Source organism: Apteryx mantelli, chromosome 1 (assembly GCF_036417845.1).
Source record: "Apteryx mantelli isolate bAptMan1 chromosome 1, bAptMan1.hap1, whole genome shotgun sequence".
In the NCBI taxonomy this organism is placed as follows: domain Eukaryota; kingdom Metazoa; phylum Chordata; class Aves; order Apterygiformes; family Apterygidae; genus Apteryx; species Apteryx mantelli.
The window spans coordinates 199,141,751-199,160,005 of record NC_089978.1 but is presented as its reverse complement, the minus strand read 5'-3'; the positions used below and the strand labels follow the sequence as shown (position 1 = coordinate 199,160,005).

The window sequence follows — 18,255 nt, the reverse complement described above, 5'->3', positions numbered from 1 at the left end:
GTTTGTGCTTAACCCCTTTTCTTCCTTCTGTTTACTCTGAGCTGTAAAGTGGGGGAGAACTGCACCACCACTGGGAATGAAAGGCATGTAATACAGTCTGGAGGGAAATTTAATAGCTCTGAAGGACTTGGGACAGGCTAGATTCAAACATATGTAGCAGCAAATCAGAGCAATAGGTTTGGGAGGGAGCATGTTTGTTATGGGTATTAAAAACTTCATCAAGAAGCAACTAGTCTGTTAAACTAGTGATGCCACGGACGTTAAGCAGAACTGGGAAGTTTCCCCAAGCATGGGGAAAAAGACATTAAGGAGCTCTTTGCCAGAATTGGGCTTTCTTTCTTTTCGCAAAGAACTAAATGTTGTGAAGTTTTCTTACAAGCTATTTCTGCATGATCAACTGCAGGGAGAAAAAATTTATGTCCAAGCCTTGTGGTCCAAGTACTGAACCCTTGTGGACTTAGTACTAGAGCTGGTCAAAACATATCACTTGACAAAAAGAAGGGAAGGGAGGATGGTTTGCTCACCAAATAACATTTTCATAAAGAAACATCCAATTCTGGCATGTGCTTTTGGAGTGGACGGGTTTTTAACATATTTAATTATAAATAAAATTATGGCGCAGTCTGCTTCTAGTAGCACATTATAACTTCAATCTGTGTGTATGCCTCATAAGTTATATAGCTATAGGACACAAATGCTCATTAAAATCTCTGTAAATACATATCAAGTACTTGCAAGGCATGTGAGGAATTCTGGGTAATGATATGCAATAGAAATTGTGTATATGAAAAAGGTCTGCATAAAGATTAACTTTAGAAAGCTCATTTGCAGTCTGATCCATTCATGGTAATCATATATTTTCAACATAGCACTTCCAAAAAATCTAAAGTCTTGAACAGAATTTTTCTGTGACAAAACACTATTAAGGAAATAGTCGGTTTTTGCTCTCATTTGAAAATAAACAGCCTGTCTCCAGCAACAGGTACCTTAATAGTAATTAAGATTCACACATCGAAGAAAGAAAAAAATATCTAGCTTACATTGAAGAGAAGTGCATACTAGATTGCTGTAAAATACCATCCACTGCTTATCCAGTGCAATAACAGTAGCTGTTTACTGATGACCTGCTAATCCCTGCACTTTGTGCCAGCGTACTCCCCAGGCATCTGAGAATAAAATGTGTTCCAATTTCAATTTCCAAGTATTCCATACATCTTAACAAATCTTATATCTGGCAAATCAAAGTAGAGAATATATTTGAGCTCCATGGGTCCTCCCAGGAAATGCCAGCTCCTACCTTTAAACTAAGATTGTGGTAGGGTCAGTACTTCTGGAAGTCATAAGTGCAAACCAAACCACAGTTAGGAAAATGTAATCTAAACATAATCAGGTCCCAGACTATTCAGAGGCTAACTTTAAGGCTTGGATTTAAAGTCTGTATAGAACTAATTGATATTCTCTATAGATTATGATATAGTCATATGATTATTACTTGTTTAAGATTTACACAGTGTGCTCCACTATACAAGTATTCAGCAATCATGAATTATATGACTTACCTAGTGAGGCTGGCATTTTGTGGTAAAATTACAGCCTCAGACCACTAAATAAAATATTCCTGTTGAGAAAGCAAGGCCAGTATTTAACCTTTTGTGTTTATGAGCATAAGAAATTTTATATCAGTTACATCATTTTTTCATATTTATATTTACCCCCTCATACCATCCTCAACTTACTTTTTCTTTTTTTGTTTTTATTTTGCTGTAGCTGAAAACAACTTCTTAATATAGCCAGAACATTAAAAAACATTCCTTTAGCTTTAGTAATTCCAAAGACCGGTAATACTGTAGTTCCAGGAAAGCAGAGATGACAAGAAGATTTTTGACATGCAGAAGTGCAGAATTGATATAGTGTTTCTGGTGTGTATTCTTTAAAAAATATTGCTCAATTTTAAATGCAAATTTTTTTTTTTAGTCATACTTTCTAAAACATAAATACTTGCTCACGCACAAGACCATTGTCCAGACAGACCAGCATTAGGGATCTCAGAAAGTTTCTTTAAAACACAGTAAAGAACTGGAATCTGCCAAGTTGTGACAATTGTAATCAATCTCCCCTTTAAGTGCGAGGTGAACATTTAGCAAGAACAACAAAATCATACAGCAGTTTATTCAGTTATACCAGCTAGGCAAATGGTCTTCCAGACCTGAGAGATGGAGATCAGTTTAGTGCGTGGTATCACTGAGATCCAACCCTGCCCCCCCCCCCAAAAAAAATCCCTACTTAACATTTTTACCCATATTTTAAACTTGCTGAAGTGTCTGCACAGTTCTTGGGTGCATGACAGCTTCCCTCCAGCCAATTGCAAAGCTGAAGTTCAAGCAGGGTAAATAATTTGCCTAAAATCACTAAGAAAGTCAGATTATATCAGAGCCATATAGGCTAACTCTAAGAAAATGACACTAGAGAGTAAAACTTGTTAATCATTCTGTACCTCTGTTCTCAAATAATAGAAATATTGCCTTCCTTCCTGTGGTCAAGAGCATTTTAAATCATACATGCATAAATATACACACATATACATATGCACATAACTATATATTTGAATGTAAATTACAGCAAATATAACTGTCCTTATTCTTCCTCTAGTGAAGATGTGAGATACAGATGGTAAACAGTGTGCCTAGGAGGCATTTTGGGCAGGTGGATTAATAGTTAGGAGAACTAGCTTCCATCTGGCTTCAACAACAACTTGTGCTTCTGTTCCTAGAGAAAAAGGGGATAATGATTTTCCATGTAGTATTCCAGATTCGCGCTTTAATGACCCTTGCATTTAATTAAGTTCCTCAAACTCCTCTTCAAATGTACCTGATTTTTGACTGGATTATTTTTCAGCTGGCATGTGATAAAACCAAAGATAGACCCCATATTCCTTGCAAACCTCTAGGAGTGTCTATACCTGAAATTCCAGAAAATGACATCCACATGTAGCTGGTAGAGTTAATATTTCTCAGCAGTTATGGCAAATTTGGTAATGATAGTGTTTTGATACTGCCATTGACAATCTAGATTTGTTCTGCCTATTTTTTTTTTTTAATTTCCAACAGTTTTCACTCCAGAATATTGTTTGTCCTTGACTTATTTCTTCCCTCTGCACATTACTTCTTAAATGTTTGTAAGTTTAGCCTGTAAGTATACCCAGGTTTCTCTAGAGGGATAAAATCTGGTTGGCAGATGGAATCCAATGATCATTATATTTAGGCTCATAATGAATTCACTTTAGTTGAACCGGTTTCAGTTTAATTTTGGTGTGTTATGGTTCAGATTACTTGCTTGGACAAAGTACATTAGAGATTAGAACTATTACTGTAAGAACAGATGCATTATACAATTTAAAAAGCTAAATATTAGACTAAATTACCTTAATGCATTCTCTTCCTATGCTCCATTGATGAACCTTTTTGTCAGAAAAGAAATATTTCCAGGAACTTGAGACTAAAATAAGTATAACTTAGGAACAGGTGAAGGTGATGTTTCAATTCTTTATCATTTTTATAACTCAGGATCTGAATACATATTAAAAGCCAATATGAAGTGGTATGTGACAGCCTTGATGCTTCTGAAGGACTTGGCTACCTGACTGCAAAATAAAATATTAGCCTGCTCATATAATTCTGGTTGAATGCACTACTTGCATTACAAAAGGCACAAAGTGTGGTTTCCTTTGTTCTGATCTTGTATAATTCTATTCATTGCAATATTACCTTAAACATATATTTTTGATAGTTTTCAAATAAATACCTAGTTGTGAGATAAGGTTTTAAAAATGGAATTTCCTGCAAGTGATAATATAAAATAATCTGAAACAACTAAATATTATCTAGCCATGTCCTTGATATATGCTCTCTGAAGTCTGTCCAGGCCCTTTATGTTATCACTGGTTGCTGGATTATGTGACTAAGTGATAAATTTTGCCATGATCATTAAGAATGAAAAAAACCCCTGTTCTTGTATACACAAATGGTTCAAAAATGATAAGCAACCTATTAACAGCATTTTTGATCAGCCTCCTTTGGTTACTGAGGGCATTGCTAATTGAATGAGTTGCTTGATTGCTGGAGGAACATAGGTGCCAGAATGTAAATGTGCTTCTTGTACTGTGACATGTAAATCTCATCTTGTTTTAGACCAGTTCTCACCCTCATTAATTTTTAGCTTTATTATTAGATGTTAGAGGAAATTGTATTTGTAATGTTCAAGAAGGATAGAGGTGTTTACTCAATTTTGGTATGGAATGGCATTTGGTCTGTTTTAATGGTTTAGTGAACTGTGAGTCTTAGTGCTGCAAATTAAAGAAAATTGCAACTCCATCGGCAGATATCTCATATAGAATAATTTTTATGTCTATTTAAATAGCAATGAAGCCATTTTTGTCTGTATGGTGGCTCATTTCATAGAAAATGAGCACGTATCTTACGGACATGCTGTCATACTCTTTCTGATGTTTTCACTCCATACTTTCCAATCCAATTTCCACTCTGCTTTCCAATAAGTATCGGAAAAGCAGAAAATGGCACCTCATCTTAGGGGAATGTGAGATACTCCATGATGGCACATCAGTCAAACACTTCCCTTTCAAAATTCAGAGGAGCTTCTCAAATAAAATTAATAATCATGTTTAAATTATTATTAATAATAAATACGGATCTAGGCCATTCCAATCCATCTAACCTACATGATGGATTCAGATGTATTTAATACTGAACTTTGCCCTGTCATATATCACACTGTAGTGAAGACCAGATAGTGAATCTCGCATAAAAAATTAGTGACAAAATAAATCTCCTAGAAACTAAATTTGCTTAAGGCTACTTAATAATCTGAGACTCATCCAGCCTTAGCAGTGTCTGAGCAGTGGAGACTGATGCAGACACAAATATCTTGGTCAGTAAGGGATGAAGAGCTGCCAAACTTATCCTTTTCTCTCTTTTTTTTGTGTTGAAGAAAACTTCTTTTCTGTCTTTCGTTTGCCTGTTTTTCGCTTCTTTATCAGGTTTATTCCTCTGTGAGAATTTTGTTTAAAAATATGTGCCTACAGTTAAGCTCCTCTGAAGTTAGTTTCACAACATTTGAACTTTTAGATCACTTTGGTGCAAATTTTCCCAGTTATTTAGATGCTGAAAACTGCAGATGGGAGTCTACTGGGATTTTCAAAAACACTTAAACAGATAAGGCACTTAGATCCCACTTAAATTAATTAACTGGGTTGAACAAGTTTCCCTTGGCACTTTTGAAAGTTCTACTACTAAGTGTTTATATCTACATAAATAATCTGTTTTTCAACAGAAGCTGAGCATCCAGTAGCTCCCTCTAAATTTATGACAGTTATTGGTGTTCAGCATTTCTAAAAATTATACAATATGCCTGGCTGCATGTTTCCAAATGTCCCAGGTGATCCTCCTTCTCTTTCTTGTATTTTAACAATTTTTACTATAATTTCTTGTCTAAAAATAAACTCAGTTTAGAAATGGGTTCAATAGTGTTATTATTACAGACAGAAAGCTAATGACATGGGTGAGTCTCCTGCTGAGGTCTGGGAAGTCAGGTCCATTGGTATATAACTCAATGACTGGAAAAAACTGATAGACCTTTAAGAGCACTGTGTTAATTGTGACTTGTACTGGATTTCCTTATTAAATTCATATTATGCAAAATAGTAGCTCAAAAAAATACATTACAGGCAAAGAGTGCTACTGTTATGGATAGCTGGGATGAACCCAGTGACCAGAAATAGCAGAACTTTTACAGTCTTTAATTTGTGTGCTAAATTGCTGCATATACAGAAACCCTTAGCAGATCTGTCTGGATATAATAAAAGCAAGTAGAGCTCACTCGGTGGTACAGTTTCCCCTACCCTTTATTCTGCCTCTGTTGCAGCAGTGCCTAAGCAGCAGTCTGAGGGTGTACAAACATTACAATTCTGGTTTTGATAGAGTCCACTTCTGAAATGAATCTGCTTACTCCCACTTAGCACACTGACTCATGTTGTGGAGCAGGGCTCAGACAATGTGAACTGGATTTCTTTTGGCTAAAATGAAAACAAAGGACATTTAATCTGCTCTAACCATTAAAAGGGGTTCAGTCCACAGGATCAAGTGAAAACTAGTCCAGTCTCCCTTCTTAGTCTTTAATTTCAAATACTGACCAACATGAACATCAAATAATTGGAGCCACAGATTGACTCTTACTGTGCCTTGTAAATGTAGATATAACCTGAGCTGTCATGATGCATAGGTTCACGGGGGATCCCCATGACAGGGGATGAAGAAGGGCAAGGGGAATTGTATCTTTGTGCCCCTTCCAGAGTTAAAGCCAGTTAACATCCTGCTCTTCCAGAATTTTCTTTCTGCTATCTTAGGTTTTTTATAAACCACCTCAATGCTAAATGACCTGTTATCTATGCATCTATTGCTCTCTGTTAGTGAACTTCCAATCACACTGCATGTTTTGGGGAAGGGAGGACAAAATGACTATCACAAAAATCTGTAAGAACATTGTTTTTATCAGTAGTGATACCATTGAGGATGGAAGGCCTGGGAAGGTGATGAAAGAAGAAGGGCAGTGGAGGAAAGACGACTTTTAAGGGGATCTCTAATTTCAAATAATGACCAATGTTTCTTCTGTTCTCTTTCTTCTTAGAAAACAGAATAAAAAATTCTTGAGCAAGAGTTCATAAAATGTTTTATTAAATTCTTTTTCAGAAATGTAGGTCAGCCTAAAGCTCTAAATGTAATTATACTAAGTCATTCAAACAAGACAGTTTGTAAGACAATTTGAAAATTCAGCTGCACACCAGCCATTCATTTTGAATATTCTCTACTTTGGTTTAGAATTATTTTATGCTTTGAGAGTTCATTCTGGTTTGGAACATTTCAGGACTAACAGCCATTTGTGCTTTTATTCATAATTCATTTAAAAAAAAGAGTTAAGTTTGTTTAGCCAGTGAGTTTTCCAACATTCACAACCCTATGCTGCCATGCTGGGCATTATATCTTGCATGGTTTATGTGTCAGATCTACTAGAATAAAAATCGCAATATGAATCTTTATTAGTGACCTTCTGAGATAGGAATTTATTATCAGTTGTTGCCAGTGGGATGTGTAACCTGAAACACTGTAAAGTATTGCCAGTCAAGAAGAGTTTTGAGGCGTCTTTTTATTTTAAACCTAGTCAGGGTGAAAGCGTATGAAACCATGGATATTTGTAGAATAAAAGGAAAATGTTTTGCTCAGCTTATAGGTAGAAACTCTGAAAGATATAAATGAATTTTTTTGTACCTATCTAGGCTGTGGATTCATAGAGTAAATGTGGCTTTAGGGCACTTAATCCCAGATAAGAAACACTGTAGTCTCGTGGCATCAAATGCTGATCTGGTATAAACTCATTTTGCCAGTTCAAATGTGTTAAAAAATTGGACACCTTAAATTTATCCTTTTAGGCTTTCTGTCAGAGTAGATATTGCCTGTCCATGCCCCTCTAACTTTGTGCTGGATCAGGTGTTGTGTATTCTCTGTATTGTGTGTTCTGATTTGACAAATATTCAATACTGTTCTTTTTTGAGTCATCTCAAACTTATCCACAGATCTGGATTAATGACCGTGGCCTCCTATTGCCCCCATTGCTGTAGTATCTGATTAAATTGCAAGCTTTGATGTATTTATCTTCATAACAGCACTGTGGAGGAGGATATGTCTTTGTTATCACACAGATTTCATCATAACATGTTTTCTTTCTTGTCTTGTAGATTAACACTAGGGGTTACACAGGCTTTGTGAATTCTGGTGGTTAAAACTAGGGGATTGTAACAGAGGTGAATATTTTCTTAAAGTGTCAAGTGCTCTGCTAGAGCTCTACCAAGGCTATTTCATACAATTGGATGATTCTTATGGTTTTTAGGAAGCTAATTACTTAAATGATTTACTTTTAAATAAACACCATATGCTGTATTTCATGTAATTATCAAACTCCTTCAGGATGTAAATACAGTTTTGTCTCAGTAACTTCTGTAGGTTCAGGACTGATCCAAGCCCCACTGAATGACTCTGGGGATTTAAGTGGCTATTCAGAGAACTGATTGTATGAGTATATTTCTTGTCTCCTTACTACTGTGCACTCCTTTGTTTGCCCCTCTGAGTGGTGAATAACAGAAAAGTCCTACCCTGTGCAGAAGTGGGGACAGAGAGCTCTGCAGTTTGCTTCTGTTTTATTCACCTACATGCTGGTGCTCTGACTTGCTGAGGAAGGCAAAGGAGACTGGGAATGTTACACTGTGATTTTCTCTTAAATCTGTTGAAAATTTGCTGGAAAAATAAACTGTTGAGGCCAAAATTATCCCTCTTGATAGGCTGTCCCCATTCTGTCCTCCTCCAGAAGGAACTGAAAACATTCCTGACACGTGAAGTTTTGTTATTGCTGTTTCATTTATAAGTAAAATGTCCAAATTAAATAAAAGTGCTAAGTACTTAACAGGCAAGAACAAGAGAAGTCCCTTGTCCTTGAGTGCTTACCACCTCACAGAGGAATAAGAGGTGGAACGTGGAAGCAACACAGAGCGATTCTGGTGCCTCTAAGTAGTTCTTTGCTCTGCAGACTGCTCTAGTTTAATCAATGTGACCTCTTGCAGCACACAGTTTTACTCAGGTGAGTTAAGGAGAACTGGGACCAAACTGAATGGTAACGTTAAGTAGGAGTTGTGTTAAGTCCATGAGTTTCCTATTCAGATTTTGTTTTGGGGGGCATACAGGAAGAATAGATAAGTGGATGAAAAACATTGTTTTGTTAATACTCCATTGTGGAGTAACCTGAGATTTTCAAAACAAGACTGCATTGTGTGCATGTATTTTGTACTACAAATATTTTTGGAAATTTTAAATCAGGAGGACTGAAATGTAGCCATGACATCTTTTTCCATCATTATTATTCAGAAAGCGGTGTATGCACATTTTTATCTTCTAGAAATGAAAACAAAACACTCTGGTACATTTCAAAACTTAGCAAATGAAAAAGTATGAAATATCCAGATTCTTGGAATAGATGGTATTAAATCTCATATACACAGATCTTTTCTCCTATCCTCTTTTTTTCTGATGGAGTTGATGCATGGAGATTTTAATCTATCCCTTTACTGTACCAGAAAATAATTTGAAACTCAAACAGTCTTATTTTGTAATTAAATGTTTGAGAACTACTGGTATTTATATTTGCATGTAATTAGCTTTCAAAGCCCTGTATACAGGGCTTTTTGCTTTTAAACTAACCCAGAGTCGATAAATATCTTTACAAATGTCAATTTGGTCAGCAGTAAAGAGGTAAATAGAAACTAATGACACTCATCAAGCCTGTGGCATGAATGATTTATTGGACACAATCATTTAACACTTTCATAAAGTCAATACAAGGGAAAGAAACAGGTTTCTTATTATGGTAAGCTGTATTTGTACTGTCAGCATGTAGTGATTTATAACAAACCTGTGGCCAGGATTAGGATATTATAAATGGGGGAAAATAGAAGGCTCATTAATTTTTTATACCCACAGGTAGAAGACATGCAGTGGGCTAATAGAGAACACACTCATCCAGCATCTGTCTGCAGCCTGCCCTGTAAACCTGGGGAAAGAAAGAAAACCGTAAAGGGAGTGCCTTGCTGTTGGCACTGTGAACGCTGTGAAGGGTACCATTACCAGGTGGATGAATTCAACTGTGAACTGTGCCCTATTAATAAGAGACCAAATGCCAACCGTACAGATTGCCAGCTTATCCCTATAATCAAACTGGAGTGGCATTCTCCTTGGGCCATTGTGCCTGTCTTCATAGCTATTCTTGGAATAATTGCCACCACCTTTGTAATTGTGACATTTGTCCGGTACAATGACACTCCTATCGTCAGGGCGTCTGGACGGGAGCTCAGCTATGTGCTCTTGACTGGGATTTTTCTCTGTTACTCCATTACTTTTTTAATGATTGCAACTCCTGATACAGTAGTCTGCTCATTTCGAAGGATCTTTTTAGGACTTGGCATGTGTTTCAGCTATGCTGCCTTGCTTACCAAAACAAACAGAATTCACAGAATATTTGAACAAGGTAAAAAATCTGTCACAGCTCCTAAATTTATTAGCCCAGCTTCCCAGCTGGTGATCACTTTCAGCCTCATATCCATGCAGCTTATTGGAGTCTTCATCTGGTTTGCTATTGATCCACCACATATCATAGTAGACTATGGAGAGCAGAGGACACTTGAACCAGAAAATGCCAGAGGAGTTCTTAAATGTGACATTTCAGATCTTTCTCTCATTTGTTCCCTTGGATACAGTATTCTCTTGATGGTCACATGCACTGTTTATGCTATTAAAACAAGAGGGGTTCCAGAGACCTTCAATGAAGCAAAACCCATTGGATTTACTATGTACACAACCTGCATAATTTGGTTAGCTTTTATTCCAATCTTTTTTGGTACGGCCCAATCAGCAGAGAAGGTAAGTGATAAGTTTATGAATCAAATACTGTCTTCTTTTTATTTTTATCTGGCAATTTTTATAACACTACAATACTTTCACTCTTACAAGATACGAATTCTGAATGCTAACTGTGAATACAGACTCTCCAAATTCACAGATAGTAAAATACATGATTCAAAAGGTAAGTTTCCTATATTTTATAGCAAGATATTGAATGCGATTGTGGTATCAGTGGCCTAATGATGTTGAGATTTTCTCAATATATCCTTACTTTAAATAACTGTTTCTACTAATGCTTGTTTTTACCCTTCCATGATGCTCCAGCCTGTTACATGAAGCCCTATAAATCTTTGTTATCATCCACAAATCTGATAGGAATGTTTACATTTCAAAAATCTAAGACGAACAGCTTACATTTGTCAAAAATAATGAAGAAGAATGTCTGGGAAGAATGAAAAGAATTACTTTTCCCTCTGGTTAACACATGTAACTTTAAAAAAGAATAGGAGGAGTGAATGAAGTAGATATAAAATCATGTTAAGCATAATTCACTAAATATTATCTCAGAGGAAAAAAAAAAATCCCTAATCTTTTAATGAGAAATTCAACCTTTCATACTTGGATACCTGTTCTTCCTTGTTCAGTTGACATGGTTCTTTTCTGATATCAGTCATGGTGAGCTATATAAAACATATCAGACATTTAACTCTCCCGCTCTCAGTTCTAATGGGAAGACACAGATAAATGTCAACTGCATGGGTTTGAATCCAACTGATAGTGGGGAATATGACAAGTTAGGTAGGAAAGTGCAATGGAAACAGCATCAGTCTTCAAGCCTGTTTGGAAAAGCTTTAAAATAAGAAATTTAAGTCATCAGTCCTTTATAAAACCTCTTCTCCCTTTACTTCTAGCAGGTGATTTTTATAATATTTTTAAATATAAATTTTTAGTTAAATTAGTTTTTACTAGAAAGCTCAGCATGTGTCCACTGATAACTGTGCACAGATTTAACGTATCCCTGTTTGGGATAGCCCTCTTGCCTCCAGAATTAAATAGGTCCTTGTAGCTTGATAAAGCACCGGCTGATTCAAGCAGAGGAGTATGTGTGGGGAAGACAGCATGACAGAAAAAAACATTTTCTTCACTAAAAATCAAGGTAAGCAGACTTACTGAATTGAATCAGGCTTGATTTCCATCATCTTTCAAATAAAATCAGGGGAAGTTTATGACAAATTGAGTACCAAGCTAATGGCACATCAAAATGCAGTAGGTAAAACTAAAAAAAATTCTGTCTGATATAGGAAAAGTTGTTCAGGTGAATTGCATTTAATTTCTGACTTTTTTGTATAGGCTCAAGTCAAAAAAGACTTTGGTATATAAATATGCGGTACTGTTCATTTGGAAAGATTCCACTTCAGCTTGGGCCAGTCAGTTTTATGGCAAGTACCTATAACAAAACAACTCTGTTTCTGGATATCGAGACATAGAAAATATTACTTGGCTGGCAACTGTGCAATGAGTTTTTATTTACACCATTGGTTCACCTTAGTTTGTAGTAAAGGATGACTTGGTTTTGACCTCTAAAGAAGAGATTAATGAACACCTCCGTTGGGTTTCTTTTATGAGACCCAAGAGTGAACACACAAATTATACTAAATCACACAGCTTATAACACTAAATTTCACTTGTTAGTTGCCTTTTTTCTAAATGATTTGTTATTCTTCAGATAACAACTTTCAGGACAGAAAGAAAAAACAAATTAATATGCTAATACAGTAGTTTTGTAATTCAAATAATTCTTTTCTCAGTGCTTCTGCTTTTTCCTACAAATAAAAGCTTGTTTCCACACAGAATCTTATGGACATCATCACAATAGCTCATGCATTCATACAATTAAATTACTTACCTGAATGGAACAAAAATGTGCTTAATGCACACATATATACGTTGTCTGAATATAGTCAAGCAAAGTTGCTTGTCATTTTCTTAGTTAATACACAACACCTAAAGAAGCAAAGAAGAAAAACTAATACATTATAGAATGTCATAATTGAAATTTGGTATTATGATCATTTTTGGAAGATCAAAGAAATAAAATAAATGAAAAGGGAAAATAAACTAAGTAGGCTTTTCTTAGATGTTTATTCACTTTGCAGTTGATTTTAGAAACCTGAAATCATTTTTTCATATGGCTTCAGTTTGTTCAGAGAGAAATGAAAATAAATTGGGGAACTTAAAGTACTGTTTAAGAGTAGTGGTTGCTTTTTTGAAATGCTGACAGTAGTAAAATGTAACATACCATTATTTGCAACCCATATGTAGTTCCAACTTGTATTTCATTGGCTTTTAGCTTTAGACACACTTCTATTTGAATAAAAAGTAGTCAACACTTCTCCAAAATGTTTTGGGACACTTCTGTTTTCCTAAATACAAGTAGCACTCACAACAAATGGTGGAAGCCATTATGCATGTTTGGAAAGTCAGGATATATTTACTTATTTAACTAGTCCATGAACACAATTTGGATAGAAGGTGTTTTGATGAACTTCTTTTTATTTTTATTTATTTTATTTCACAGTTGGAATATTTACACTCATAGACAGCGAAATAAGATCTTTAAATAAATGCTAAAAACAAACAGGTGTCCAGATCCAAAACTCACATATCTTCATGGAAAGATCTCCTTTACATTTAGGTACCAATTCCTGAAAATGTAAAGTTACTAAGAGATTCTGGATAAAATGTAGAGAAGCATAAGGTTGCACAGCCGGTACAAGTCCATAAGTTGTGTTGTTGTCCCTCAAACTTAAAAAAATGTTTAAGGAAGGGCATGCAAGTAAGCATAAGTTCATATCTGAGGGCAGACTACTAAATCTTAGTCATAGATTCTCACTGTGAAGCACATGTTGAGGAAGCTCATCTCACTCCACTGTGTATATGTGGAGCCCTGGGTCTCTAGCTGGTTGATTCAGATGAGTTAAATGACCCAGATTAACCTCCCATAATCCAAGTCTGACAGCTTTTGCAGATCTCCGTATTTATTATTTGCCCTTAATTTCCAGCAGCAGAATATGAAACCCATGTGATATTAAAGATGCCGTTCTGGTTATTATTTCTGCAGAAGTTCTGCAGAGAACAGGAAGAGCATTGACTTTAAGTCCTGTATGATTGTCCAATTCATGATTTTGTCTGTTCATGATTATTCCATCTTTGACAACTGCTATTGTAAGAAAAGGAACCTACTACAAATAGTTAAATTATTCCAGCACATCATCAAACTGAATGAAAAAATTAGCCTCAAGACATAAAACACCAATTTCCTAACACTTGTGTAAATGTCACTGAGTTTTTTTAAGGAAAAAGGAGTGAAATTCTGCAAGATGGCATTCTGTCAATATAGCCTTCAACTACATGTATGGCAAAACATTTGAAATATTGGGCTCATCTGGAATAGAGATGTCTTAAATATCATGATGACTGGAATGTCACAGAAGAGTGAGATTAGCTGAGTGATTAAAACAGATGTTTTATGAACCTCTGGGTAAAATTAAGTTACAACGGCAGACTGCACAAGAGCCGGCTGAGGATAGATGGCTGTCTAAAGTACACCCATATTCAACAAAAAGAACTACTTTAATTTCCTTGCATTACTTGTTTTACGAGTTTTGACAGATGGATGAATCATGTTCATTCACAGATAATAAAGACATCATTTATTATATTAACCTAGAAGTGTTCTGTTTTGAATGAGTAGATGAATGCTTGTTTCCCATCCTGCAAAAGAAAAGAGGTAGTGCTTTTTGCTAAGGAAAGAGCACTATGGAAAACACTGAGTAATTTCTTCCTTCTCCTCCCACCGGAAGCAATTGCAAGGTGTAATCTAATGAGGCAGATAAATTTTAGCATATTTTCTAATTATTCTGACAAGTTTGAGCTTCCCTTTCACAACTGCAGTGTGGGCAAAACAAGATGTAAGGTATAGTAGAAATCTTCCCATAACGTATTATCTTTATAATCTTACTATCCCAGCTGTTTGGATCCTGGATTTGCTGATCATGTGGATCTTATACTTACATCCAGTTGCTAGTAGCATTAAAAGAAGCTAGAAACACTTCCAATAGTATCCCAATATTAATTTGACTTTTAAGCTACTTGACTTTTAAGTTACTGCTGTAGTTGTCAAGAAACAGATATTCAATTCTCAGCGGGAGGGAAAGGTGGTTTCATCACACAACCTAGTAAGCATAAAAAAACTACTAATGAGAATTCAGGTAGGAACCCCTTGCTTCCCCCAGATTTCTACAGTTGTTAAGCAAATCATCTTAGTTTTTGCTTATGTTATGAATTCCTAGCTAAATGTATTCCTGGGACTGTAAGGAAACAAAACTTCCTAACAATGCCTCAGACTGTGTTAATGAAGCAGACTACACGGAGTCTTTTCTTCATCTCAAAGCATTCTCTTCTAATTCTGATGATATTCAGAGATCTATCTCTGCAGGTAGTCCATGCAGTACACATCACAGGAAAAAAATAAAAAAGGCAACTGCTAGTAAGAAAGCCAAATGTTAATATTTCTTCTTTTCTATGAATAATATTTGGTTTGATTAAACTAGAATCTTTAGTGCCAACACTGTGCATAGCATCAAGATTAATCTGAGGGACATTTGGAACATTTTCTAATTTTCATTATTGCAAGATACAGTTAGGAGACTGCCAAAGTGATATTTTACACATTCAGTAGTTTATCATTGTTCGAAACCCATGATTTCTGTGATGCTATTGCTGAGTTTATCATTACTTGAATTGCCATTACTTGAGTTTTTTACGTGTTTTAGAACATAGAAAATTAGATAAAATTTACTAGATTGTCTGACAGGAACATCCCTCCCTCTCACTGGAAACCAAATGTTAATAAGGGAGAAGCTCTCCAGAACGTTTTGATTTCAAACTTTTCAGAATGTAAATATTTAATGCACTGAATTATTTCTAAATTTTAAAACTTCCTAGAATTTGTGACCTAATCCTGAGCGAAATTAGGGTTCCAGTGTTGTGCTTTAGAAGCAGAGTGGGGACAAAGGAGTTGACAAGGGTATGACTGAGTTGCAGTTTACCATCCAGTCTTCCTCTGCTCCCTTTCCTTCTGTGAGGGAAGTGCCTCACCCCTTGCTTATCCCCCAGGCAGCATGTTTCCCTCTAGCTGGTGAAGTTACTCAATGCATGTGTAGGTCAGGGACATTCCTGGGTCCGTCCTTCAGCTGAACAAATGATAGATGCAGCCACCCTGTTTTTTCCTCCTCCCTCCAAGGAGATGCAAGAGAAAGAGAAGCGTTCGTACTGCTCCTGTGTGGCTGCATAAACTGCAAAATTTGCCCCCCCCCGTGAGAAACCATTTAAATATATGTGTGCTTTTATTCCAAAAGTCACTTTGTGCAAACCCATTTCATAAGTTGCTTCTTAGATCTGGAAAAGTTGTCCTGTCCCCATTTGAATCAAAAGTGGAAATGATGAAAAAGTTTATAAGCTAATAATTGAGACAAAAATTATGTATAGAGTTATTTCAATATTGTGGACATTCAGAGAACTTGTTTCAGTTTCAACCTTTTAGAGTTTTTAAGTCTAAATTGAAATTTAGAAGCAGAAGCAGTTCTGGTATCAAAACAGGAAAATTTCATAACTTTTAAACTATTCCCAAAACATTCATCAAACTGTAAACTGTAGTATACTGTAATTATCTAAACTGCAGTTGAATAAGATTAACTAACAGATCAGAAGGGATTACTCTGGTCACCTAAGTCGGTCTCTTGTGTAAAAAGACATCCTGAGCCCTATTGTTTGCTTAAATGCTATTCAGGCTCATTCTGATAATTTAAGTAGACTGCTGCTGCACACAGACCATAGACAAGATTGCCTCCCTTTCTGTGTACAAGACTTTCTTATGTACTGCAAGTCCCAGTTCACACCCAATGTACAGCATTTCTGTTGCTGTACAGGTTGAGAGAGTGAGCTGGTTTTCTTCAGGGTCTAAGGACTCCTTGCACAATCATTTGCAAATGGTCTATTTGCAGCCATGTCTCTGCCTGCGATAACATAATCAGTGAGGAGACTGTGCTTGTTACCTGGAGCACAGCACTCCACAAAAAGACCAACACGTTTTTTAGAAGAGAGCTGGTTCACAACCTGTCATCTCAGAGCTCAGGTAGAGTGAGCTGTCTCATATCTACAAAATACAAGGCAGATATGCCCTTTTTAATTTCAAAAATGTGGAATTTCAGGAAGGCCACTGCAGTCACCATTTCGATAAACTGAGAGATAAAGTAAAAATCAGTTAAAATTGAAGCAAACATTTTGCAATATGGTGTCCTAGGAGTTTTGGATGCCTGACTCCTCTGAAAATCAGGAGTCTAAGTGGGGGCTCCTAGCCAATAATCCATTTTCTGAGTGTCAATTTTACATATGGAAATTGGTTTTAAATTAACAAAAATAATTACTCATCAAGAAAGTTCTTTCCTTGTGTGCTTCAGACAATCATGTAAGGGGTACAAGACAGCACGCACTGTAATAAGGAATTGCTACATACTTTCTTTCATGTATTGTTTTACATCATCTAAAGCTTTGAAATCTAAATTCATTATTTTCAAGTGGTGGCTTTGGACTAAATTTTGGACTAAATTACAGCTTTATATACAAAGGGTAAATGCACATTGAAACATTCTTCGAGAGCTAGTCATCTGCAGTGGTTAGGGCCAAACAAGTTAAGGCTCCTCAGTTATTTCAAGCTGCTGTTGGATGAAAGGTATTTGCAACGCTTTGCTGAAACCCTTGGACTCTGTGTGAAGGAGTGGAGAGAAAATGTCCTTCTACTTCTGCCTGCTCAGAAAATGTAGATGTGACCTGATGCCTTAAAGTACATGAAAGCTAGGGAGATTTCTTTCAGACTGTGCTACTCACTCAACAAAACCTAGTAGAGGGCTGAATGAATCTACTTTAAAATATTCTCCTCTCTATTTAGATACTGTTCAGCACAGTATGCACCTAAGTTTAATCAAGTATTCTTCTTGCTGAATGAAGGACCTAGTGCATAACTGATGTATACATAATTCTAAAGACTCAGCTTTATTTACTTTAAGATATGCCTGCAGTCTTTAAGTTGCACATAGAATATTAGCAGGGAATTTAATTTCTCTTTAGTTTAACACTAATTAAACCACTAGTATTTTAAGTATGTACACTAAGCACTGATTTTAATTATAAGGTTATTAGGAGGTATCAGGAAGACAGAAAATACCAGGTTCTTAAAGCAGAAAGTGGATGATTTAGTAAAATGTAAGACCATTTTTTTCAATAGTTCAGTGAGACACTCATGTGTACACCTGAAGGTTGTATACCCTGTTCTTTCCTGCACTGTTGCACATTTGTTCCAATACAAGTAGGGTGCTGGCATGTGATGAACACCTTTTTGGACACTGAAGAGATGTGCAGCTGCCACATAATGGAAGACACTAGCATTTTGTTTGTCTGATGTTTTTACTTCTGCCTCCATGATGAATGATAGCTTCAGGGTCTTTGGGAAGGGAGGAGACAGGAATTGAGTTGCCAAAAAGATTTCCTTAGCCCGTGGCCTGCTTCTTGCCCAATGGGGAATGTCAGAGTGTTGATAATGGGTATATGAAGTCCTCTTTTCTAAGAAGGAGTGCTTGTCAGGGAGAACTTTAGATATACTTTTGGGGCTATTTGCTGGCTT

General features: G+C 36.1%; 1 protein-coding gene across 2 annotated transcripts in view; it reads left to right on the top strand.

Annotated features, from left to right (window-relative positions):
• LOC106495926 (metabotropic glutamate receptor 8) overlaps window positions 1-18,255 on the top strand; it is a 193,340-nt gene that overhangs the window by 131,683 nt on the left and 43,402 nt on the right. For both annotated transcript variants that reach the window (XM_013956490.2, XM_013956489.2), the window contains exon 6: window positions 9,597-10,532. In XM_013956490.2, coding sequence (XP_013811944.1) covers window positions 9,597-10,532 — 936 coding nt within the window. The remainder of the gene's footprint in view (window positions 1-9,596; window positions 10,533-18,255) is intronic.